The sequence below is a fragment of the Podarcis filfolensis genome (genome assembly GCF_964270895.1).
Source record: "Podarcis filfolensis genome assembly, chromosome: 4".
Classification (NCBI taxonomy): domain Eukaryota; kingdom Metazoa; phylum Chordata; class Lepidosauria; order Squamata; family Lacertidae; genus Podarcis; species Podarcis filfolensis.
In genome coordinates this window covers 28,933,696-28,960,018 of record NC_139607.1, presented here as the reverse complement: position 1 = coordinate 28,960,018, position 26,323 = coordinate 28,933,696, and the positions used below count along the sequence as shown (strand labels likewise).

At 46.5% G+C, this 26,323-nt stretch overlaps 1 protein-coding gene across 5 annotated transcripts; it reads right to left on the bottom strand.

Moving 5' to 3' along the window:
- Positions 1-244: 244 nt before the first annotated feature.
- Positions 245-25,579, bottom strand: TGFBRAP1 (transforming growth factor beta receptor associated protein 1). 5 transcript variants are annotated; one of them, XM_083610590.1, is made up of 13 exons: positions 24,702-25,579; positions 22,658-22,763; positions 20,097-20,798; positions 16,905-17,099; positions 14,870-15,024; positions 12,436-12,518; positions 9,725-10,066; positions 8,440-8,497; positions 7,182-7,325; positions 6,497-6,643; positions 4,343-4,502; positions 2,983-3,416; positions 245-1,543 (listed from the first exon to the last, which is right to left on the bottom strand). In XM_083610590.1, the coding sequence occupies exons 2-13, from the start codon at positions 22,701-22,703 to the stop codon at positions 1,355-1,357; spliced, it is 2,655 nt and encodes an 884-aa protein (XP_083466716.1). In that variant the 5' UTR covers positions 22,704-22,763; positions 24,702-25,579; the 3' UTR covers positions 245-1,354. The 5 variants fall into 5 exon arrangements, with proteins under 5 accessions (XP_083466716.1, XP_083466717.1, XP_083466718.1 ...); XM_083610591.1 differs by having other exon boundaries at positions 24,706-25,579; XM_083610592.1 differs by having other exon boundaries at positions 24,953-25,103.
- Between the last annotated feature and the right edge of the window lie 744 nt (positions 25,580-26,323).

The window sequence follows — 26,323 nt, the reverse complement described above, 5'->3', positions numbered from 1 at the left end:
GTGGCGCAGCAGTAGCAGGAAGCCCCATTAGCTAAAGTGGTGCTTCAGGTTAAGAACAGTTTCAGGTTAAGAATGGACCTCTGGAACGAATTAAGTATTTTACCCGAGGTACCACTGTGTTAGGAGTGACACAGAGCAACACAGATGGGTGTGTATGTTTGTATGTACAAATAATGTAGTAAAACAGCACATTACCTACACACAGTGGTGTCTTTTCAAAAAAAAAAAGTTTGGCACGCTATACTTCCATATCCACAGAGCATTTATTAAGTGTTATCAAGCTTACTGCGCACCATCGCGATGCAACCATGGACGTTGCGGTGACTGCATCCCTTAATCCCTTTGAATGAACCCATTCTTGCAAAGGAGCTCAGAACCGCAGATTATTTCTTCACATAACCTCAGGTGTAGACTCTTCAAAAGCTATACCTGGAATTACTGGTTACATGTGTTTGCTCTAGGGGAATGCCGATATAAAAACCATTTCATTCAACTGTATTTACAGAACATCTGTATGATAATAAATAAGTCGTTACAGTTATTAAAGACTCTTCCTTCCCACCCACCTACCCACACCCACCTCCGGTCGATGGTTTATGAATCCAGGTGGCAGACCCTGGTGATTTCGCTGCAATTAGTAGTGTCAGAAACAGTGGCTTTTTCACAGCATGGTGATCCTGTCATCATGCATCCTCTCATTCCCTCCCCATTTGAGCAGGAGCTCCCATGGGGTCCTAGCGCTTCGAAGAGGTTTTGTAACAAACGGATTTGCATGGCAGAGAATAAAGGACAAAGGCTCAAAAGTGCAACAAATCGTTTTTGTTTTTTTACAAAAAAACAGTATCAAGAGCACAGAACAAGTTCATGACGCTGTCCCGGCAGGCAAAATTTAGACCCGGCAGAGAACATAATGCAGGCTATGCTCTACTCTCAAGAGAAAAGTGCTCCTTCATGCCACTTATTCAAGAGACAGACTCGGTTTTCTGGGGAAGAGATATTTTTGCTCATCAGCCCCTCTCCTTCCTAGACCACTTGATCACCGAATTCAGTGCACGTTTTACTATAGGTATATGTATTTGTAAAAGCTTTTCCGTTCCCCACCCCCTCCCCAGCACCCTTACCGTGAGGAAAGTATTTGTTCGTTATATAAACACCTGCATTTTCTTGTGCTGCCTACATTCATAAGAGATCAGCAGTTTAAGAGGCCGTGTTTGACCAAAAGTCCTCCTCCATCAACCCCAGGGCAAACTCCTCTCTCCTCGACTTATTTTTGTTTTCTTTCGCCCAGCAGAGTCTCCTTCGGTTACTCCAAGGAGTTAACCAACGCAGCGTCTGGCACTACCTTGGGCATATTTCATGTCCGTCCGCTGGGGCTGGAGAGATGGTGGTTTGTGCTGGAATTCACGTGTTGGTTCGCAGCGCAGTGCGTGTGGACCACGGCGCCGTTTGGGTACCTGACGAAGGCAGGCTCGCTGAAAGGGCTTTGACACATCTGGCAGACCTTTCTGTCCGAGAGAACCGTTGCGATCCCTTTTAGCTTCACCTGCAAAGCGGGAGAAACAAGCCAAAGAGCCGCTGAAAACGTGAACTGATGCGGGTGCTAAAAGGCTGCCGTTTTGTCACAGGGACTATTGCTACTCTGAATGGTATTCAGTGCTAGAGTGGACTCACTGAAGTGAATGGACAGGAGTCATTTAGGTTCATTAATTTCAAAGGGTGCTACTCGTGAGTGCGACCTTCTGCGTACTTCTGCGTACTTCACTGGTGGCATATGCCATCTACTAGAATTGGTGCAATGATCATTCCCTGACATGCTTTTTGGTAAACTAATCAAGCTACAATTCCAAAGTTTCTTTCTGGAAGCCCTGACAGTAAGGGGTATTAAAAAGCTCTTTAGGGGTGCAGCTATGTAGTTCATCTGTACATAAATGCAAAATTCCATATGTAGCATGTAGACGTGTGCTTTAATCTGCTTTTGAGCGCCAATTTAAATTTTTTAAGAACATTTAAATAGTCATTTTAATGATAATTCTATTGCTTTGTTTTTAAAACTGCTTTGAGGTTTGCTTGCTTTTACAGTCAAGCAGTGTATCAACTTTATGAGACAAAAATGGTCTATGGAAGGTGGTGGTAGGGCTTACAGTTTACTATTTTATATATTAAATTCTGGTAAAGATGCAAATACTCCTCTTTTCCCAACTCTGCTTCCTTCTCCCAGGGAAGCTTTGGGAGAACGTCCATCGCACCGGTTCTGTGTGTGTGTACAGCAGAGGTAGCCATCATAACTTCTTGATGCTGCTGTACTTGAAATTCCCATCAGCTCCAACCAGCCTGGCCAATAGGCAGGGATGATGAGAGCTGCAGGACCGCAGGTTCCCCACCCCAATGTCGAGGGCTCCTTGCAGCATGTCTATGAAGGCTTGCCTCTTTCCCGTGGGTTATTACCTACTGACACAGCTGAAAGCCTGCCCTGGTTTTGCCACGTTGATAACAGCAAAATTGGCATACAGTGGACCCTCTAGTTACGTACCACTCTGGATACGTAACTTTCAGGTTACGAACGTGGCAAAACCATTTCAGTGCAAGGGCACGGGGAGGCAGCTCCCTAAGGGAGCCAATTTGATTCCCTCCCCCTCTTTCTTTTTCCTTTCTTCTCCTGTGATGAGGCTGCATTTTAATATTTTAATGTTGTATTTTAATCTTGTTTTTAAGTTGTATTCATTCAACTTGTTTTTATTATTGCTTGTTAGCTGCCCTGAGCCCGGCCTTGGCTGGGGATGGTGGGGTATAAATAATAATTATATTATTATTATTATTTAAACGTGGCAAATACTTCCGGGTTTTGCCACGTGCGCATGTGCTGAAGCGCTCTGCGCACCTCGTGCATGCACAGAAGTGGCGCCTCTGCCTACAGACTTTTCGGGTTGCGGAAAGACCCCCGGAACGAATTTAATTCGTATCTGGAGGGTCCACTGTACTCACCTTCTCGTGCGTGTAAGTGAGGTTCTCCGCTTTTGCTAAGCCCAGTGCGATCTGCGTCATTCTTTGTGCATGGATGCTTTCCCGCATGGAGCCACAGAGAAATGAGGAGAGGAGCTGCACTGACCAGGTGTCTGGTATGAGCTGCAAAACGCAGGCCGCGTCAAATTCGGCCGCGTGGTTGTTTAGGAGGTCTACAGCCGCCATGGCCAGTTGGTGCTCCGATGTGCTGGAATTTAGATACTCCGAAAGGAGCATGTGGAAAAGCTTCTTCCTGTAAGGAAGGTCTTTGCTCTCCGAATTCCACATGCAGTACTCCTCCGCGGCAGCAAAGTCCTTCAGTTCGTGGACCAGGATATGCAAAGCTTTGTCATGCTGTTCCAGTTTCCCAAAGAGTATCGCACACTCCATGTGAAGATCTGTGCCGCTGATTTTATCTGCCGAATGTAACGTTTTAAGCAGAGGCCTTGTTAGAGTGCAAGAGAAAGCTATATTCCTCAGAAAAGCTAGCTGTCTTAAAAGAACAACGGAAAACGAGCAAGCAGAATGATAAAACCAAGAACAAAAATTCCCTCCCAACACAGGGCAGTTACGTGTAGAATTCTAGGCTCATCGTTATGTTTCTGAATACAATGAGCAGGATGGAAATAAGTCTCATTCGCGAACAGAAGACATTCCCTTTCCGACACAGGGCTGGCTTCCCACCTAACACAGCTGTTTTACTCATCACTCTGCAGGATTCCCCCAGTTCTCAGAGACAGCTTTTTGGAAATGCAGCAGAAAGCAAAGCCCCGGTGAAGACCCTGGTGCAAGCCTGCTACTGGGATCCCTGCTGATATTTACCTTATTTCTGGCAATGCGGTTGCATTTAACGCAGTATTAAACACACAGTTTAAAAGACCTATGTTCTTGTGCTATTAAAGCCACTTCTTCGAATTCACATGTTGCTGGCAGGGTTCATTCGTTGGCATACTGCAGCTGGGCACAGACCCACACACATGCCAAAATGACCTAATATGGGCTATGTCCAGATGCCCAGGATCCCTCACTTCAGAAAGTTATAGTGGAAGGATTGTGGCAATCAGGCACGTTACGCTGACGCCTGCATCAAATTCTGGAATACACTGAATTGCAGGGAGCTGCTCCTGCATCCCATAGCAAGCTGAACTAGGCCCGAGTTATCCTGACACTATAATGATGCAACAGGAACCAGCATCAACACAAAGCATTTAACATTATCCCTCAGACAACTTGAGTTCAAATCACCCTTGTGCTTTTCCTTTTCTCTGTCTGTGTAGCTGGTTAAAAAACAACAACACACCCTTCATCAGAAGCATATAAAATACAATTTCAGTTCTCTTACCTAAAATAAAACGAATTCTATAAAGGTCAGATTTCTGCAGAAGACTGCGTAGCTTCGCCTGTGATTTGCTCAATTCCTCACTCTTCTCTGCAGCCAGTGATTTCAGACGCAGGACTTCCTCCAGGTAAAGGACTGCCAGATGGGTGTGGAATTTTTCCTTCTGCCAGTATAAAAGACAATGTTTTAATTCCCAGACTATCTCCTTAAGCAGCTTTATTAATACTCCAACAATTTTTCAAAAACAACAAAATGGTTAAAAAGAAAACAAAACCATTTCAAAAGGACTGGGCACCTGTGCTCTGACAAATTCAGAAGTTTGAAATTCCACGTGCGTCGCAAGAGCAAAGGAGTTCCAGAGCAGCACTTAAATAGAAAGAATTCATTTGCCTTTCAAAATATGATCACCATTAGCAATAACTCAAGGAGCACGAATCCTATTATCTATTAATTCACATGCCACTTTTACCTTATCACAATTTTGTCACTCTTTCCTCCCATTTGCATCTCACCCATTCGAATTCAGCGGGCTTACCTAAGCCCAGAGTCCTTCTCGCTTTCGGTAAAACAATTATTATATAAAATCGTGCTTCTAAAGCATTTGAAGTTATGCAAAAATTTCTAATCTTGGAATTACTTCTTCCTAACCACCCACTGACTGGCTTTTAAAAAAGAGGAAAAGGGGGGGGGAGCTCATCTTTTTAACAGCCTAATTCCACATTCTAGAGATCCTACACTCCTAGTGGAAGGAGATAAGGAAGCTTTTGCCCTATTGCTGCAGGAGAAGTTGGGAGACAGCAGTCATGCTGGAATACCCAACACCCCAGAGAAAACACTTCATCAGACAAGGGAGATTTGGGCAGGGGTGGGGGATCCTTTGCAGCCCAAAGGCCACATTTACTTGTGGGGAACCTTCCAGGGGCCGCATGGCAGTGATTGGTGGGGGCAGGCAAAATGAATGAAGCATTTCTATTATTTATTTTTTTACAGGAGGAGAAGAGTCAGGCACCCACCCACCCACCCTCCATCAGACAAGCAAGAGGCATCACCATAATTTAAGGAAAGAATCAAACCAATTAAAAGCACTTGCAAGGACCAATGAGGGATGCAGCCTGGGGGTGGGAAGAGTCTTGAAGGTCAGACAGAGGTCAGGAGGGGCACATGTGGTCCCTGGGCCTGAGGTTCCACATCCTTGATGTGAAGCAGTGTTTCCCAAACTTGGGTCTTGAACTACAACTCCCATCATCCCTAGCTAGCAGGACCGGTGGTCAGGGATGATGGGAACTGTAATAACAACAACAACATTAAAAAACTTCCCTAAACAGGGCTGCCTTCAGATGTCTTTTAAAAGTAAGATAGTTGCTTATTGCCTTGACATCTGATGGGAGGGCGTTCCACAGGGCGGGTGCCACTACCGAGAAGGCCCTCTGCCTGGTTCCCTGTAACTTGGCTTCTCACAGTGAGGGAACTGCCAGAAGGCCCTCGGAGTTGGACCTCTCAGTGTAGAACAGGCATAGGCAAACTCGGTCCTCCAGCTGTTTTGGGACTACAATTCCCACCATCCCTGACCACTGGTCCTGTTAGCTAGGGATCATGGGAGTTGTAGTCCCAAAACATCTGGAGGGCCGACTTTGCCTATGCCTGGTGCAGAGGGACATTGTATCTTTGCCTTAGAAGCTGACTAAGAGCCCCTTTCTGGAATTGGGGGTGGGGGACAGGACACACAGGCATTTAGGGCTGCTCAAAAGCAGCCGGAGAAGGGAGCAGGATTCTATAGGAGGCATTTCCTCCTCTGCTTATGCTGCAACAGTAAATAGAACTGGGCTTCCAAGAGCAAATAATGTAAAGGCTAAGTCTTGTTTTTCCATTGCTCCCATAGATAAGCAAAAGGGTCACCTTATGGGTGTACTTTGTGCCATAATTACCTCCTGGTGTTAAATTATCCAGTTTGGTAATGGGCCTACTTAGAGTCTCAATAAGCAAGCAGAATGGAATAGAGGTGTTTTAAAGCTGCAAGTTACCATGGTTGCCCAGCAGCAATCTAGAGAACTAAAGGAACAACCTGGACTTATTATTTCTGAGCTTCAGGCATAAACTGAACATCGCAACAGACGCACACCAGTTTTTATGCTACCGGATCCAACTATCGCCACTTACTTTCACTCTTCTTTCTAGAACCAAGAACTCTAGATATTTTACTAGTGATACGGGATATTTGTTAAGGCAGCTGATGACGTCGTCTGGATTAAAGCTGTTCTTCTGTTCTTCTTCCAAGGGTCTTCTAGTGAAGATGTACACACCAACCTAAAGCAAGATGCATTAAAAAAAAAAAGATTTGCAAAGTTTACATAAATGGCTGACGTCACACACAAGTCTCTGGTGCCAGGTTATCAATTCCTGTTGCCTCACACTTGTTAAAAGGGACTGAAAATATCTGACCTTTTCTTGTGCTAATAAAATCAATGAAAACATGACACAAGTTGGCAGGGTGCAACAACAGATGTTTGAGGGAGGGAATGCACAATATTCAGTTTATACAGGATTAATGGTGGGGACACACAGCTGTGCTGCTGCCTCTCTCTTTAAAATATATTTTTAATTTGAAATTATATCATGAGGCGGCCCGTCTCACCTGGATCTGGGAGTGGATGACATTAAGAAATACAGATTTGTTAGACCTGGAAGGTTTCGACAACCAATATGGATGGCACACCTACCTAGGGGTTGGACTAGATGACTCTTGGGGTCCCTGCCAATGCTACGAGTCTATGATACTCAAATATCCCAAGCAACAGCAATTTCAATTTCAAAAACCTCCCCCCACAAATACCCAGCCACAAACCTCTTCGCTTCGCTGCAGGACCCATTCTGCATACTTCCACACCAATTCATGGTCTGTGCAGGATGTAAGGAAGTCGACTATATACTCGTAAAGATCTGTGCGTGTTGAGTCCTGGATGTCACCGTTAACAATTTTCACCCATAACTGAAGCCGAAAAGAAGCATGAAACAATCAGGTTCAGGTTCAATCCCACGGCGATAAAGCCAGCTGCTATTTTTCTTTGGGCTGTTAGTTAATATAAATTTAGCCAAACCAAGAGACTTAGCACACTGATGCCAAAGACTTGTGTAACAGCACCAACAGGAGCTGAGCACGGGTGCAAAGTGCAGGTCTTTCGCCTTGCCTCTGCGCTGGACTCCTAGAGCAAAAGTAAACATTCGACACAGGGCTGCCACCAAAAAGGGGAACCTGTGTCAAAATCCTTCCCTGCCCATCATCCTGGCAACAATTGGGTATGCTTACCCATGCTGTGCCATCTCCCCGATGTGATCTTCCCCGTCTACACTCCAAATCATTGCCTCCCTTCTTCCTTTTTGTATGTACAAATCTCTCTACTCCCTTTTATTCACAGATCACAGACAGCATTCTACCCAGTTCTTAATAAGTGAACCTGCTCCCAGCTTCTAATGTTTTGGCCTGTAAGTGCAAAGATATCAGGGTGACCACAAGCGCTCCAAAGCGGATTAAAATTAGGTAGCTACTATTTCACACTGATTTATGAACCCTCCCCCAGCTGCAGAGAGGCAAGAGGGACTTGTCCTGAGCTGATCTTAGATGAGCTATTGTGGTTTTAACCTCATACAATAAGCACTTTGTTTTTACTGCTGCAAGATAGGCAAACCAGAAATGTCCAGAGAAATGTCCAGAACGGCTGGACAAGGAATAGAGACAGGAGCCAGGAGACAACTAGATAATACACATGGCTGGGATGGTGGGTGACCAGCCACCTGAATAGCATGCCTGACCTTCAACTGATATTGCCACCCGGCCGCCGCCACCCTGTTGCCCAGATAGGCTGAAAGAGCTGAAAGGTAACCAGAAAAAGGGAGCAACACAGAGACACCAGGGATTCTGTTCCCCTTTCATTAGCTCAGCTCTCTACCTGGAGAGCAACAACAATAGCTCTAAATGAATGAACATGCATGACAATTGCCTAATGGCCAGAACGGGAACTGAAACATGAGTTGAAACGGTTTGGTTCACCATGAAAGGTTTACGTGTTGCTTTGATTTCCTTGGAGACATGGCTGCGCTCTAACCTGTAGTGCTGCTGCATCTTGACCGTTTGCGTGATACAGGAGTCCGAGCGCGAAGAACCTGTGTAAGAAGCAGTATTGTTAAAAAAAAAGGCAAATGAGTAGAATCATTATTTGGCATTCTGTGTGATAAACGGGCTTAATGATTTAATTATTGAGGCTGATTTGCGAATGTAATAAAGACCGATCGGATCGGATTAATTCTTGCAAAGTTTCTGTGAGCTGGGTCTATTTATTCCCACTTTACATGTGAAGGAGGTCGCATTTCTCCCTCCTATTTGCTACTTTGGGGTGAGGTTGTAGCCCTGATTCCAGAACACAACACAGCCAGCATCTGAAGAGCACACACACCAGGACCAGGTGGGCCACTGGCCTGATTCATCAGGCTGTTCTCACGTTCACTTGGAAGACAGTCCGATAGCTTTCTGCCCTCTTCTCAGCTGAAGCAGGAACAAGTCAGTGGGAAGGATCGACATAGGTGGTCCTTCAAACCCTTGCTCAGCCATAAAGCTCAGGCTCCTACAGTTACGCAACAAACACAGCTGTATTCGGATGCCACAGTTACACAACAGCTAACAGTTCTTATGTGGGTGACTCAAGATCCTTCGGAAGAAAAGGAACATTTCTCGAAAGTTAAGACTCTCTTTTCAAGCTATGCTGACGCTAAAAGGCAAAAAGGGGAAGTCACTTGGGGGTTATGAGGAAGAAATATTTATTTTAGGAAAGCAGTGCTTTTCTTTGAGAAAAACGGTGCCACGACTCACCACGAAGTTGCCACACTTTTAACCAGTGCTTTTCTTCGAGAAAAAACAGGTGCCAGTACTGCATACCCTTGAGCACCTCCAGAAAAAAAAGCACTGGGAATGTGTACTGTGCCTGAGCTTGCTTTCCCCTCCTCCCTCCCATTCCGTTTTTCCTCACGTGCCATGACTTTTTGGACCAACACCCTGAGGGCAGGTACCATCTTTTGCAAGCTGCTCTAAAATCCCTTTTTTCAACAAACAATATTAAATAATCTTACACACACACACACACAGAGTTGGCACTAGGGGACTTAGAACGCTATTTTGCTGCTTGCATTTTTAAAATTAAAAATGGTTATGGAGAAAAACTAGTTGCTCACTGGAGGCCTCATACCATTAAAAATGGAACATGGGCATCTAGTTAAAAGATGTTACAAAACAACAACCCAGAAAATAATTAGGGTAGTGACTGGGCATTTCTAAGGAAGCCCAATTGCTCACTTTGAGCTCTACTGGGGGTTAGTAAATGTCACCCAGAGGCTTACTTTTTGTGCTTTTCCAACCATGCGGCGCTATCCGCAAGAAGGCAGAAATTCTCGGAGACCAGCAGATCTAGCAGGCTTTCGTGACCGGACTCCGCGTAGAGCTTGAGCAGGGCCGTGTCGACGTCCTCCTTGTAGCCGTTGGCCACGTCGGTGCTGCGCACTTCGTTCAGGTAGCTCATGAGGAACTGCTTGCACTTGGCCATCTTCTCCTGGTCCCCCTGCGTCAGCTGGTTCAAGTCCGCATATTCGTGGAGGGGAGGGTGAGTCCGCATGAAGGAAGAGGAAGAAGGCAGCAGGAAGGGGTAGAGAGAGATCAGCTCCCGGACGTCCAGCTGGCCGCCTCTGCAATTACAGGGTCAAACTAAATGAAGCAAAAAGAAAGGGGAAAGTATACAGAGGAGCATGCGTGCGCATGCACACAGAGGACACTTAGCTTGGTACATACTTCAATCAGTGCAGAATTCAGTGACCAGGTTGCTCACAGGAGCAGGACAGTTTGAGCATCTTACATCTATCCTGGTCCGACTGTACTGGCTACCAGTTAGTTTCCAGGCCCAATTCAAAGTGCTGGTTTTGACCTATAAAGCCTTAAATGGCTCAGGACCACACAATACCACCTCTTTTCATATGAACCTACCCATGAGACCACCTTTGGAAGCCCTTCTTTGTGTGGCAGCTCCTTGTGAGATCTGGAAAGTGGCAACACGAGAACAGGGCCTTTTCCGCACTGGCTCCCCGTCTGTGGAATGCTCTCCCCAGAGAGGTTTGCCTGGTGCCTTCATTTTGCCTTTAGACACCGGGCAAAAACATTCCCTCTCAACTGGGCCTTTGGCTGATTGACATCCGATGCCCTTTAAAAATGTGTTGGGGGGGCAGTTATTGGGGTTTTTTTTTTGTTTTTATTATGTATTTTGCGTTTTTATTTTGCGATTTTATGTTGTAACCACCCTGAGACCGGGTATAGGGTGGTATACAAATTGATAAATAATAATAGGGAAATGTGGACACTTGTTACAGCTGCCCATAACTTAGCATTAAGAAATCTAGATTAGAACCGCAGCGGGGGACGAAGGGTTAAAGCACTTCAAGCCCCCTCCTAGTGTCCCACTAGGACCCACGATTGGGCACCCCATGCAGATGAACGTATATGGGGAAACCCTCTCTCCCTCCTTCGATGCTCCAGGTTGCTTCCCCTGCACAAGAAGCTCTAGACTTCTCCTGCCACCTCATCCTCACTCATAAGGCAGGATCCTGCTCTTTTCTTCCTTGTTTCCCTTTCCTGAGGGGCAACTAGGAGTGTTGGCATCCTGGAAAGCAAGGCTGCAGCTGCCCTGCCCTCTTCCCTTCGTTTGAATGCCTGCAGCTCATGTGGGGAATGGCAGAGGGCAGGCCCATGGGAAGCCAAGGAAATCAATGCACACCACAAAAGTTAATATTTACTTGTTTGTTTGTTTGTTTGTTAATTATACCCTGCCCATCTGGCTGGGCCTCCCCAGCCACTCTGGGAGGCTTCCAACAAAATATTAAAAAACTATAATGCATCGAACATTAAAAGCTCCCCTAAACAGGGCTGCCTTCAGATCTCTTCTAAAAGCCTTGTAGTTGTTGTTCTCTTTGACATCTGGTGGGAGGGCGTTCCACAGGGCGGGTGCCACTACCGAGAAGGCCCTCTGCCTGGTTCCCTGTAACCTCACTTCTCGCAGTGAGGGAACCACCAGAAGGCCCTCGGCGCTGGACCTCAGTGTCCGGGCTGAACGACTGGGGTGGAGACGCTCCTTCAGGTATACAGGACCAACGCCGTTTAGGGCTTTAAAGGTCAGCACCAACACTTTGAATTGTGCTCAGAAACTTTAGGGCAGGCAGGGGTTTTGGAGGGTGCCCAGAGGCAGTTGGTGTCATGGTGCCTGTGGGTGCTGTGTTGGTAATCCCAGATCTAAGCTACGTTACAAACAGAACTCTATTTCCATATTTACCATCGCTTCCGTTGTATGTGCAACAGCAAACTGAAAAGCTCAGTTCCCAGAAGCTATGCAGTTTGCCGGCACGCATACACACACAGTACCCGTCAGAATGCCTATAGAGTGGTACCTGGGGTTACAGACGCTTCAGGTTACAGACGCTTCAGGTTACAGACTCCGCTAACCCAGAAATAGTACCTCGGGTTAAGAACTTTGCTTCAGGATGAGAACAGAAATTGCACAGCAGCGGCAGGCCACATTAGCTAAAGTGGTGCTTCAGGTTAAGAACAGCTTCAGGTTAAGAACGGACCTCCAGAACAAATTAAATTCTTAACCCGAGGTACCACTGTACCAATATTAAGGGGAAAGCCAAGGCAATTGTTGCAAACACCCAGCTGATTCAAAATCAAACCTGGTACATCAGCTGTTGCCTAGATGCAAGCAAGACAGGGGCCTGTAGGCAGAACAGATGAGCACTATTTCATGGCCCTGTAACAGTTTCCGTATACAGCAATCAGCAGGACTTGGGAACACGTCAGAGAGTTTCGTCACTCATCAGCCACTACCGAATCAAAAAAGAGCAACCCCAAATTTGCTTTGGTCTGCGATCCTACATCTTTTGCCTTCTAAGTGTTTCAGTCCTGCCTCATGACAATATTTCAGAACTCGGAAGCCTTTAAACCCAAGCACAAGGATTCAATCGGTTGCTGAGTAACACTCAAAAAGTCTTCTTCACCCCACATGAGGGATTACCTGAAGAGTTCTTTTGCTTCTAGGAACTGAAGCTGTGCAAACTGTATAAATCCCGCTTGCTGCAAGATTCGTTTGTACATAACCTAAATGGGAAACAAAGAAGGGGAAATACCACCCGTTTAGGAAACCAATGAAAGAAAAAAATATATAGCGTGCTCATACACTAGTTGTGTCATGCTGAAATGAGGACTAAGCCAGAATCTGACTTGATTTAAAGCTCATAACTGCATGCAATTTGTACGACTTTCACAATATGGAGAATCAGAGAGTTGGGTAAGGCTGCAAGTCCAACCTGAGACTACGAAGCATAGCTGTCTAGCTATCAGCTTCCTGGCAAGTCCTCTGGGGACTGCGAAAGGGTGCCAGTTGCAACAGAGAAAGAAGCACACATGAGAAACTTCTCCAGATGACTCCAGCAATGTTTGAGCTGTGAACCTACAGGCACTTCCAAGTCAATGAGATTCCCAGAGTTGATCAATCCCATGAAGGAAACAACATAAGAACATGTGGATTGTGTGCATTCAAAGTAGCAATGTAATGTGCACACCGCAAAATGCACGTACGTGCAAGTTGCAACTGGGTTGCATGCTCTCTCAGATGTGGAAACTGTTCCAAACAGTTTTCATACCCGAAGCAAGCGTTATATAGCAGTAGAACAGTCTACAAGCCAACTACTTTGAATCGAGATGCAACGTTTTCAAAATCCACAAGTAGCGCACCTATTTTCACCTGTTCCTTCCTTTCATTGATATGAGCAGAAGCTAAACCTGGCAAGCTCATAGTGTATTCTAGACCTATTGCAGCCTTTCCCAAGCGCTCTCCTGAGATGCACCTGGACCTTGAAGCTATCATTCTCAGACTAAACTACCTCGCAGGACCACTGCAAGCACAAAAGGGTGTGTATGTGCGAGAGACAGAGTGAGACAGTGTCTGTGTGTCTGTGGAGAATCACGTAACGGTGCCTCAAGCTCCTTGGAAGAAGGATGAGATATAAACGCACCAGCAATAAATATACAAAAACATGTGAAGACGAGCGCTGGCACAAAGCGAAAGGAGATGAAACAAGAGGACTCAGCTGTGGCTAATGAAATAATGCTCTACGGTGAAAAGAATCTGATGTTTTAATTTGTCTTCTAAACTTTCCTGTAATTTAATTAAATTTATCTAGCCTTAAGCAATACAAAATTACACGGGGTGGGGGTAATCCATGGACATTAAATAAGCTCTGGTAGTAGAGTCAAGTTATCCATCTGAAGAGAGTTCAAGCTAATGTGATTTGAAGGCAAAACGAGAAGGTGAGTGGGTGGGGAGACTGCGAAGCCCCCCACCCTTAGGTAGACTTTATGAAGGGCTGCTGGGTCAAGAAAGTTTGAACCGTGGTCCTATATCCAAGAAAGCCTAAATTGTTTCAGAGAGCATAATAGCTAAGAGAAGATCTAATCAATTAATTTTATTTATAGCCCACCTTGCCTTCCAAGGAGCTCGAGGTGGTATTGTGCATCTTCTCCTTCCCCCGTTTTATCATCACAACACCCCTGCGAGGGAGGTTAGGTCGAAATATTTCAACTGCCCCAGAGTCGACCATGAATTTCATGGCTGAGTGGGAATTTGAACCCTGATCTCCCAGGTCCTAGCCCAATGCTTATGAGCACAGTGCCTATGCGAGTCACTCCCACCCTCAGAGATGCAACAAAGAGATAATGATGCCAACGAACACGGAGATTTACATTCCATAAATCCCTGTCACCACCTTTTACGCTTGCTAAACTACTACTTCTGCCTGGAAGCAAGATCTGTTGAAGAAGAAGAAGAGGAGTTTGGATTTGATATCCCGCTTTATCACTACCTGAAGGAGTCTCAAAGCGGCTAACATTCTTCTTTCCCTTCCTCCCCCACAACAAACACTCTGTGAGGTGAGTGGGGCTGAGAGACTTCAGAGAAGTGTGACTAGCCCAAGGTCACCCAGCAGCTGCATGTGGAGGAGTGGGGAAGCGAACCCGGTTCCCCAGATTACGAGTCCACTGCTCCTAACCACTACACCACGCTGGCTCTTTACTTCTGTTGAAGTAAATGAAACTTGCTTTTTCACAAGTAATAGTTTAAGATTAAAGTTAAGTCAGCTCAAAAGGTGGCACAAGGCCTTTTTATTCCAGTTGCAAATGCTTACAGGGATGTTCATCACTCAGAAAACGGAAGAATCTTAATTCTCAACACACCCAACCCAACTAAGCGCGACAGCTTCCTAATATCTCATAGCTTAAAGACGGCAACCAGGAAGCAGCTCTAAGAATAGCTCTCTCTCTCTCTTGCGATACCAGCATGTAAATGGCTCCAGTTTCTAGATACTTCAAAATAAGACTTCCAGTTTTTCAAAGCTTGCTTGCAATTCTGCTGCCTCCACATGCCCAGATGAATTCAAAAAATACCGACAGACCTGAAATTTCTCTTTCGGAATATTTCTTCGGGCTCCCTTTGCTAAGACTAACGCCTCTTCGACTCTGTGGCTGGCCAAAAGATCCTGAATCTGTGTTTCCAGAGGTAGTGGGACCAAGATATAGACCCCTTTGGTGGTAGCCACAATTACTCTGCCTGGGGGGAAAAGAATGAAAACAAGATGTCCATTTTACATGATCGCAAATGACTTAAAAAAACAAAAACAAAATATATATAGAAAAGTCACTGAGATGCATAAACTAAATGCAACTTAAAGAGGAAATACATTTTGAGGAAATTTGATTTTGAACTGATTTTAGAATGAATTGATTTTAGAATGCAATTCAATTAATTGATTGTGATTTTATGTAAACTAGGTTACTTTTATTGTTGTTAGCCACTCTGAGCCCGGCTTTGGCTGGGGAGAGTGGGATATAAATATTATTATTATTATTATTATTATTATTATTATTATTATTATTATTGCAAATCCAGCGCAATGCAAACACAGCAATATATCAGATAATGGCGAAGTTAGGAAGGCAGCACCTGGCCTTGCAAAAATGTAGTTACCATTGGGATCAAGTATCTTTGCTGACATTTTAGTGATGGAAGATAGAGTTAAGTTACAAGTACACAAATGGTCGCTGATGGTTCTACAAACACGTTTTCTTCCTCCATTTTAAAATGAAGAAATGAAACTCCACATCAGTTCAGTTTAGCTAGTGCCCGGCAGTTTATTTTTAGAATATGCCAGTTGTATTTCCACATAAAAAGGAGCTCGAAGCGACACTTGTACAAACAACATTAAGAGTGCTGCACTTGCACAATCTCAAATCATGCTCATGCTTTCCAAAAGCGCCAAACGAACGCTGTCAACCGCTTTATTTTTTGAGTCTCTACGATCTTCCATAGGAAGTACTTCCATGTCACCCCCACAGGAGAGATATTTTGTTTCTGATGGCAATAAATATCTTTCACGTTGGACAACAGAACCTTATTATAGGAAGTGCAACCTCTTGAATCAACCAGCTATTTACAGCCGGCGGCCATTTTGTGTGCGTCCAAGTGACACACGGATGTGCCAACATGTGCGCCAATTTTGGCCCCAGAAGGGGGAGGAACTAGGCGGGGACACGACAGGTTGACATGCACAATGACCTGGAAAGCGACCCCTTTTGGGGGTTTGCCCGTATATGCATTTTTCAATCACTGTATGCACATTCGAAGTGTGGGTTTCCTTAGCTCCAGAGCATGATTGTTCCTCAGAACATGGATGAGGAACTCCAACTTCCATCAACCCCAGAAAGCATGGCTAAATGTCGGCGTTGATGTGTAGCAACACCTAGAGAGTCACAGATTATACGCCCTTTCCTTAAGAGTGCGATCAGTCCTGAGAATACACAATAAAAGCCATTCAGCTCATTAGCTCCTTAGGGCATATTTTGCGGCTACACGTAGAAGAAAAGTAGAAGAGTTTGGATTTGATATCCCGCTTTATCACTACCCGAAGGAGTCTCAAAGCAGCTAACAATCTCCTTTCCCTTCCTCCCCCACAACAAACACTCTGTGAGGTGAGTGGGGCTGAGAGACTTCAGAGAAGTGTGACTGGCCCAAGGTCACCCAGCAGCTGCATGTGGAGGAGCGGGGAAGCAAATCCGGTTCACCAGATTATGAGTCTACCGCTCTTAACCACTACACCACACGTAGGCCGAGCAGTACAGATAACCTGGGAATGTAATATAATACTTAATATTTTGAGTGAGAAATGCTGAGGACTAAGAGGGGAACCAAATTGCTGATGGACCACAGCTCCCATCATCCTTGACAACTGGCCATGCTGGTTGGGGGCTGTTGGGAGTTCAAAAACATTGGAGAACCACAGGTTCTTCATCCTTGGCTTAAGAAAAGCAGTTCAGTGGTTTGTTCTTGAGCTAGTCCCTGCCTTTTATGTTTTTAAAGACTGCAAGAAAAACACTAAGATCTCCCCCAAAGTAATTCACCACACACACACACACACAAAAAAAATTAGGTACCTTCAAAGTCTTGCAGGATATGACCATCCTTAAAGGGTAGTGTCTGTTTTTGCTGCTGGTCCAGCATACTATGCACCGTAATGAACTCCTCGTCCAGCGCAACTACGTAAGGAAAGCAGAGGGCTGCACCAACCACGTTTTCTGACCAGTGAACAGGAGCACGCTGGGAAATGCCGTCAACAGTTGCAAACATGCCTGCCGGTTTAGAAAGGGAGCGATGAGTTAGAAGTCTGATAGGACAACCAGCTGATCACCCGGCTTCTACAGTGTTATCTGCATAAAGTTACCCACTAAGAATTCTCCATGAAAGAGCCCTCTCAGGAGCTCTGAAGAAGAGTTTCTCTCAAGCATGACAGTAACTTGCATGCCGACAAGCAAAACCTACCATGCACCATTGGAAGAAAAAGCTACACCTTTTAAACTGTGTTAACGAGTATGGAATATTCCGTCACACAAGTGAGTTTTGGAAACAAATAGATAAAAGGATAGGTTCTGCGAGAATCAGTTGTGCAGACTGTTGTGACGCTCCGAAGACCGACTGGAGAGATGATCGGCTGGAGCCTGCCCTACCTGGCCCTCACTTCACTCCCCCCATCTGGCAGCTGATTGGCTAGGCAGGGAGGGGGCGGAGCGACGGCCAGCAAGCAAAGGGGGTGTCACCCAGGCACGGGAAGACCGTGCCGAGTCGCAAACCCCGCCCACTGCTTTGATGAGTGAGTGATCATTGCGCGAGAATCAGTTGTGCGGAAGCTGATTTCAACCAGACGTTCAGTGCCTCAATTGCATTTAATGTTAGAACGTTGCATGACATTTCCATTTGGTCATCAGCGATGTTCTGTCCTTCACCATACAGTGGAAGGAATGGACACCTTGTGGAACAACAGTCAAGCATATTTGCTTGAAAGTAAGCCCCATAGTGTTCGGTGGTATAATAATTTAATAATAATAATTTATTATTTATACCCTGCCCATCTGGAGGCTTCCAACAAAATATTAAAATACAGTAATGCATCAAACATTAAAAGCTTCCCTAAATAGGGCTGCCTTCAGGTGCCTTCTAAAAGTCTGGTAGTTGTTCTTCTCTTTGACATCTGGTGGGAGGGCATTCTACAGGGCGGGTGCCACTACCAAGAATGCCCTCTGTCTGGTTCCCTGTAACCTCACTTCTCGCAGTGAGGGAATCGCCAGCAGGTAGAATGATGGGGGTGGAGACGCTCCTTCAGGTATACAGGACCAAGGCCATTTAGAGCTTTAAAGGTCAGCACAAACACTTTGAATTGTGCTCGGAAACGTGCTGGGAGCCAATGCAGGTCTTTCAAGACCGGTATTATGTGGTCCCAGTCACCAGTCTAGCTGCCGCATTCTAGATTAGTTGTAGTTTCTGGGTCACCTTCAAAGGTAGCCCCACATAGAGAGCATTGCAGTAGTCCAAGCGGGAGATAACCAAAGCATGCACCACTCTGGCGAGGTGGTAGATACATGCCCACTGAACTATCTACGGCTATAGTGCGGTTCTCTGCAGTAGACATGCCCCTCTGCTGGAAAAAGATCTTGCCCACTGGTGGAGACGCCCCTCTGCTCCGTTCCTCACCTCCTGCAGCCTGTGGATCTAGGACTTAGGGATTGCTCCATGTGCTATCAAGCCTAACAACAGTACACAGATGTTTCCTCCAGAAACGAATAGCCACCTGCCCTCTCCATAAGAACAGAAGGCCCCCCTTATTAAGGAAAGCAAGCGCGGACTCTCATCTTTAACAAGCTATTTACGCCATGTAGGATTCACCTTATCTCAGGCAAAGCTGGGGATCTTACACTGAGCTACGGCTGAGCAATATATGCTTACGGATAGCAGCTTTACAAAAACAACCTTAATTCTACAACCTGCAAAAGGAATCCAAGCGCGTTAGAAAACAGGACAATAAATAAACAGGTATTAGCAAGGAGGTTGTGATTCCCCCCAGAGCATGCAGTTTGAATCTTGAAGCAGCACCACTGACTCCAGTGTTGGCTTAACGAAGTTACCCTGCACTACTTACTTCGTTTGTTTCTTACAGTAGGAAAGTCCTGGCACAATTCTGTTTACAATTCAAGCCCTGCATTGGACGAGTCAAGTAAGTGACACGGGAGGAACCCGAAATTCCAAAAACCATCAGAATTCAATTTTAGTGGAATGCCACTAACAGCCTGATCCTACAGTGAGCGAAGCAATCCAAATCCCATTGATTTCAATGGGCTCAAGCATGCCTAGCACTCATTAGGATCAGGCTGTAAGGAAGCACGAATTTCCAAGATCAGACTACTCATTTTCCAATATGCTAAAAAACAAAACAAGATTTATCAGCAGTTGCTAGAGTCTTGGGGCCTTTCCACACAATTGGTTTTTAGTACAATATGCAGCACATCTGCCTCCAGACTGTGATTTTATAGCGTTTTCTTAAGTTAGAAAATAGAGCCCTGGCGGGACGCAGCCTTTTACCCTGCCAATTCAGTGCATTCATTCCTATTACAACTGTTGTCTGGGATGTGCCTGCACAATTGTCATAAGCACTTGCTGGGCATCTTTAAATGCAGCACTCCAGCCCTGTGTCCACAACAGTATGTGAACTTTTGCTTTTTATTTCCTTATTTCTTTTGTCGTCTGCATGCTCTCCTGCTATGAGATCACAGCTCGTCGCACAGAAATAAGGTATTGGTAAGACAGGATAGGAGGGACGCGGGTGGCGCTGTGGGTTAAACCATAGAGCCTAGGACTTGCTGATCAGAAGATTGGCGGTTCAAATCCCCGTGACGGGGTGAGCTCCCGTTGCTCAGTCCCTGCTCCTGCCAACCTAGCAGTTCGAAAGCACGTCAAAGTGCAAGTAGATAAATAGGTACCGCTCCGGTGGGAAGGTAAACGGCATTTCCGTGCGCTGCTCTGGTTCGCCAGAAGCGGCTTAGTCCTGCTGGCCACATGACCCGGAAGCTGTACACCGGCTCCCTCGGCCAATAAAGTGAGATGAGCGCTGCAACCCCAGGGTCGGCTACGACTGGACCTAATGGTCAGGGGTCCCTTTACCTTTACCTTTAAGACCGGATAGCACAGCACAAAGGAACAAATGGATCAAGATTTGACATATCATGGGAGGACTAAACCCTTTCTAAGCGCAGACCCAAACACCTCCCAACAGGAAGCAGAGAACATTGCGACCTTACCTAATCCTCCAGGTCCCGCCAACAGGAATTCTTGCCTGCCTACTCTTTTCACAATGGGCCGTCTTTCTTCGCTAGAGTAAGGAAAGAGGTCCTGGGAAACGCCAGTGTCGTAGTTCAGAATAATGTACTGGGTGGTGAGAGCGAGGCATAAATAGTGGCCATCTATAGCCACGGCACAAGGCTGCTCCGGGGTGAGAAGCTCCTTCACAATCTGAACGCGGTCCTCATAGACCAAGAAGAGCTGGATGGTCCTGCGCTTGACCGAAACGATACAAACCTCAACGCAGAAAGGATCCCCGCTCATGGGGTTCTCGTTCAACGTGAACATCGTAGCTCCCTTGATCCTGGCCCCCGTGGGGATGGGCTCCAGGTTCATCATGTTCATCAGTGTTATGGTGTTGTCGCAAAGCACCAGGAGCCGATTGAGCGCCGAAGCGGCTTTCAGCTCCCCCACGGGCTTCCGAAAACTCAGGTATTTGTGCAGCTGTTTGGAGACGGAAAAGGACGTTTTCTCAGCTGGCGAGTTCTTTTCTTCCAGCAGGAAGTAGTAGATGGAACAGTCATTGGTTCCGATATACAGGTTCTTCCCACAGCACTCGATGCATTCGATGTTGATCCGAGCTTTGTCGCCCATCAGCAAGTCCCGCTCCACCGCGGGGACAAGCCTGAAGGCCTTGACACTCATCGCGCTTTCCAGATGGCCTGCCGCGGAAAAGGAGAAGAGAGGCTTATTTTTATCCACACCCAAGCAGCAGACAGAACAAACAGAAGGTTTAAAGGGAATCAACCCAGACCTTCAGTTTGTTAACAGCGCCTGTAAACAGGTGCCCTTTCCGACACGACACTAGAAATGGTACATCTGTTAACTTGTCTCTGTACGTGGCTAGCCTGAAGCTAATATAAGGCAAGCAGACTGGCGCAGATCGGCTCAAAATCTGCAGTCTATAACTTTATCGGCTCCAGGCAGACAGCAGGAAGAAGAAAAGCACCTCCCTTGGGTTACTGGGAATGCAGGTTGCATGTATGTTTGTCCAAGAAACCTTCTCCACCATTGACCACTTTAAAAACTGTTGAGAGTCTTGTCAGAGCACCTAATGATTTTTCTGCCCATTGCAACAATTGTAATGTGCTGTACTAGACTCTATATGATGTTTTAATTGTTTCCACTGCTTTTTAATTCTTGGATCTGGAATTCCATAGAATTCAAATTGTAATACAGCAGACTCACAACTTACTTGGGGGTTATGTTCCAGGAACAGCGCATAAAGCCATCATTGCATATAGTCAAAACACACGGAGTGCAATGGTGGGTGGGATTGCCAAAGTCCCCTTCACACACACTCATCCCCTTAAAAAATATTATTATTATTAGCACGTAAAGCTAAATGCACACAAGTTAAATGTGCATAAGTTCTGGGTCTACTGTACAATAAAATACAATATATGAAATAACCACCTGAATGTAGCTCACAGATGCTGGTCGTCCACAGACCAGTTTGGGAACCCCTGCTTTAGGATGATGTACGTAATGCACTTCTCTTTGATTTAGTACACCTTTGTTGCTTTCTTTTTTCCAAAGCAGCACACATGGCATCCCCAGGCATTCCCCAATCCAGACACTACAATATGGCTGCCTGTGCCCTGAGACCGTGTTCCTGCACATCCGTGGCTTCCCCCTCTCCTTTTACGGCTTCAGAAATACTGTATTCACATTACCTGTACACACAGCTGCGAGGGAGTCACTTTCACTTTAATCCTGACATAAAACTGAGCATACCCTCAAAACCTTTCAAGAAAGCAAGACGGCTTCGAGATCTTCCCAATTTTTTGTATCCTAAATAGTGCCGCTATCCAATTTCCTGACTTCCTAAAGCCATCATAAGGGTTGGGAATACTTTTTGGAATTAAGAGCTCACTCCCAGTGGCTCAGCAGAGAATGTGAGGTGTGTAATCTGACTTCAAAATACCTGCATCATATTCTCCTTCTGCCACACATATTGCAGTGGTTAGAGTGTTGGACTAGGGCTTAGGAGAACAGGGTTCGATTCTCCACTCAGACATGAAGCTCACTGGGTGGCCTTAGGCCAGTCACTGCCTCTCAGCCTAGCCTACCTTGCAGGGTTGTGGTGGGGTTTTAATGAGGAGGGGGGAGAATGAAAGTCACTTTGAGCTCCATGGAGGAAAAGGTGGGATAGAAATGCAACAAATAAAACAAGGTGGTGTAAGAGAAGTGTGGGGAACCTCAGGCCCAGGGGACTCTCCTTTATACCCAAGTCATGCCCCTCCATTGACCCTCTTATTGAATGCTTTTGCGTGGCTGGAAAAAGCCCTCGAACTGCCTTTCACTTTCCTATATGGAGAGATGTGCAGGCACGTTGCTTCGATGAGAAATGGAGAGATGTATTGGTGTAGACACTCTGGCTTTTGTGTGTGGCTGGAATTTAACCTGTTGCTCCACCTGCTTTTGCCTGTGGACCTGCCTACCACTGGCACGAGACAGCCCCCCCCCAAGGCTGCCCAAGAAACAATGCAGCCCTCAGGCTGAAAAAAAGGTTCCCCACCTCTGATATAAGCAGTGGCTTTAAGAGGCGCGTGCCTCAGTTTCATTTGCTGAGGACACCGGTTGCCATCTTGCCTCTGGGCTTGCTAGGAGCATCTTGTAGGCCACTGTGGGGAAAAGGGTGAAAGACTAGTCACTAGGCAGGACTTCTTTCTCCTCCAGCATAGCTCTTTCCCCCCGATGTTTTCCTGAGCAATTGCCAGTTTTCATCCCATTGCATGTTGTAGCTATTTAACCGTGTATTAAGTGTGGCGATAACAACAGAGGTATACAAGGTACAGCGGTACCTCAGGTTACATACACTTCAAGTTACATACGCTTCAGGTTACAGACTCCGCTAACCCAGAAATAGTACCTCGGCTTAAGAACTTTGCTTCAGGATGAGAACAGAAATCGTGCTCTGGCGGCGCGGCAGCAGCAGGAGGCCCCATTAGCTAAAGCGGTGCTTCAGGTTAAGAACAGTTTCAGGTTAAGAACAGACCTCCGGAACGAATTAAGTACTTAACCCGAGGTACCACTGTATAACAATAATAGTTTTCATGTGATATCATTTCTCACCTTTCTCCGAATTCTACTGATCTTAATTCTACTGTTATATGGAGAGTTGTTTACTTATGATTTTTCTATAAAGCAGGGCTTTGTTGTAGACTGTTGTTTTGTTACATGTAAATTAGCCTTAAAACTTTGGATTCGTGGTTTTGCATATTTTCAAGACGCACAGAGGCTGTTGAGTAGGCGACACACAAATCTAATAAATGACAATGATGAGTATTCTGGGCTGACTAATGTGCTCTCGAGTGCCGAGGAGTTCATAGAATAAATACAACAGAAGGCTCAGCCACGCCAATCCACAACTGAATATTGCAACACACGAATGACACAGTAGTCCACCTGCAATTGTGAAATGCAACACACCCGTGCTTCCTCCCTGGATTTTGATAACCAGAATGACTCTACGGCACCTTCCTTTTATACAGATTACCTGTGTCCGCTCTATTAAGACATCAACAACATGACACACCACAGAACCCCAGCAGGTGATGTTGTAAGGCTTTCTAACAGCGCTGCTTATGAAGAGTGTGGAACTGCTCAAACTTCTGGGGACAGTATGACTTCCATGAAACTTGCCTACAACCAGTGTTTTTTCTACTGCCATTCTGTCCCTGCTCCAAGGGAGTCAGGAAGAAGCTGCCTGTGTGTGGAGGCCGGGTCAGTTCTTGACCTTTTCTTCCTTTAGGCACGGAATATGGCCGTCATTACTTTTTGAAACTGCACAGAGGCGATCAGCCCAGCCCAGCCCCTATACCTAGTGAGAACTGGTTAGGCGAAAGCCTCGCTGGTAAACAAACACACAGAGAGAGCCTTGAAGTAAGGTAAAGGTAAAGGACCCCTGGACAGTTAAGTCCAGTCAAAGGTAACTATGGGGTTGCGGCACTCATCTCACTTTTCAGGCCGAGGGAGCCGGCATTTGTCCACAGACAGCTTTCCGGGTCATGTGGCCAGCATGACTAAACCTTGAAGTATAAGCAATGGGAAGATAGTAATAACGAAGTAAAGAATTAAACGTGCAGCAGAATAAGTACTGTGCATAAGGCAGCAGGTAATTGCAGGGGGGTGGGGATTTCCTCCACCCCCTGCAATTACCTGCTGCCTTATGCACAGTACTTATTCTGCTGCCAAGAATGTAAGAATGGGAAGCTGAATTGCTAAGAAATTTGTTGTAAATTGCGTAAAGTTTATCAAGCCTATATAAATATATATATTGGTCGGTTTCCAACCAATGAAAACACAACAGGGCATCAAACGTATTTAAAACATTTAACAAACTTCCCTATACAGGGCTGCCTTCTAAACGCTGTATATAATATACATGAGCTTAATGGTGCTTAGATGGTGTCTCTGCACCATTCTTACCAAGATGCAGGGAGGAGCTCTGGCTGCTGCAACCCAGCCCAGCCAACTACCACCAGCCTCACCCCTCCTTCCTTTACCCCCCACCCCAATTTAAAAAACCCATCCACTTGCTACACACGAGTAGTACTTACTAACCCTCCCGGACAGGGAAAGGGAAACTGCGCTTTGCATCAAGCAACGCACCAGGCCAGGCGAGCAGTCTTGGGCTCGCAGCAGCGACACCCCCAGCACCCAAGGGCACCACGCCCACCCCGGGGCGGGCGCGGGAGTGACCCCCTGCCAGCAAAGGGTGCCGGACCGAGGCAGAGGCGGGGAGACCCGGGAAGGTGCCGGGAAGGAGGAGGGGGGCGAGGAAGGCGCGGGCGTGGCGTCTTTTTTTTACCCAGCCCCTGTTGGCCGTCCGAGCCGAGGCCTCCGCTGCGAACCGAGCCCGCTCCTCCTTCCAGGCCCCGCGGTTCTCCCGCCGCCGCGGTGGCGAAGCCAGCGGCAGCTGAGTCTCTCCCTCCGGGGGCGGCGGCGGCGGCGCCGCGGCCCTTCCGGTCACAAGGCGAGGCTGACAGGCGGAGGCTCCTCCCGCTGGAAGGGAGGGAGCAGAGGGAGGGAGGGAGGCGGGAAGGACATCTAGTCCAACCCCCTGCCGCGGGGCAGGGAGACGCAGCTGCCCCCGACGGGGATCGAACCTGCGGGCTCGGCGGCCCCCGCGCCGCGTTCCAACCGACGGAGCTGTTCCAGGCTGGACGGGAGGAGAGGGATGCTCCCAAAAGGATGTCCCTCGGGTCGCAGTCCTGCCCGAAAGGTGCCTCCAGCTGCCAGGGACAAGGGAGGAGGGGGAAAGACGGATGCTCAAGGAAATAAAACAACGCTCTGGTTTTTAGAAGACGTCTGAAGGCAGCCCTGGATGGGGAAGTTTTAAATGTTGGGTGCCCTGTTGTGTTTTCATGGGTTGGGAGCCGATCGAAGTGGCTGGGGCAAGCCAGCCAATCCAATAATGAAGTCTTCTTCTTCTTCAATCAACCCAATAAGTCGTCTTCTTCAGTAGTCAACCCAGTAATAAAGTCTTCTTCCTCCTCCTCTTCTTCTCCTTCTTCTGTCAACCCAATAATAAAGTCTTCTTCTTCTTCACCAGGAACTTTCTGGAGGTAAGAGCTGCTTGGCGGTGGGACGGGTGCCCTTGGAAGGTGGTATCCTTGGGAGGTTTTTAAAGGAAAGGCCACCTGTGCTTGGTACTTAGTTGAGATTCCTCCATTCTTGTTTATTTACTCTTATTATTTATACCTCTTATTTTGTATACTGCCCTATACCTGCGGGTCTCAGGGCGGTTCACAACATAAAAACACAAAATGTGTATAATAGAAATAAAAACAAGAGCAACCCAATAATGTCCCCCAAAACATTTTTAAAGGGCATTGGGTGCATGGCAGGGGGTTGGGCTAGAGGACTCTACGATTCTGCAATCTACGTTGGGAACTGCTGCCCCTGTGGCAATCGCCTTACCTGGCCTCATGGGTGGGCCCAGCCCTAGTTGCAGTCCTAAGGTGGGGATGGAGCCCAGTGCCAAGGCATGTTAGAGGCAAAGTGATTTTCCAGGGTGTGGTCAATGGGGCTTGCTCTCTAGTAAGTGTGTCACACTAGGAAGTGATTTTGGTATCCGTAGCACCTTAGACAAGTTGAGCCTTTTCACCAGGTGTAATGGTGGTGAGTGCACATCAGTGGTGTTGTAGCCCAAAGTGGGTGGGACACCCCTTTTCAGTCT

What these genes read in the sequence shown, in the direction of transcription:
- TGFBRAP1 (XM_083610590.1), bottom strand. Translation starts at nt 22,703, where the DNA reads ATGAAACTGAGGCACGCGCCTCTTAAAGCCACTGCTTATATCAGAG. An exon ending in GAAGCAAAAGAACTCTTCAG is followed by an intron (nt 10,067 to 12,435) that starts GTAATCCCTCAT and finishes CTGTAATTGCAG; the next exon opens with AGGCGGCCAGCTGGACGTCC. An exon ending in TCACTTACACGCACGAGAAG is followed by an intron (nt 1,544 to 2,982) that starts GTGAGTACAGTG and finishes CCCGCTTTGCAG; the next exon opens with GTGAAGCTAAAAGGGATCGC.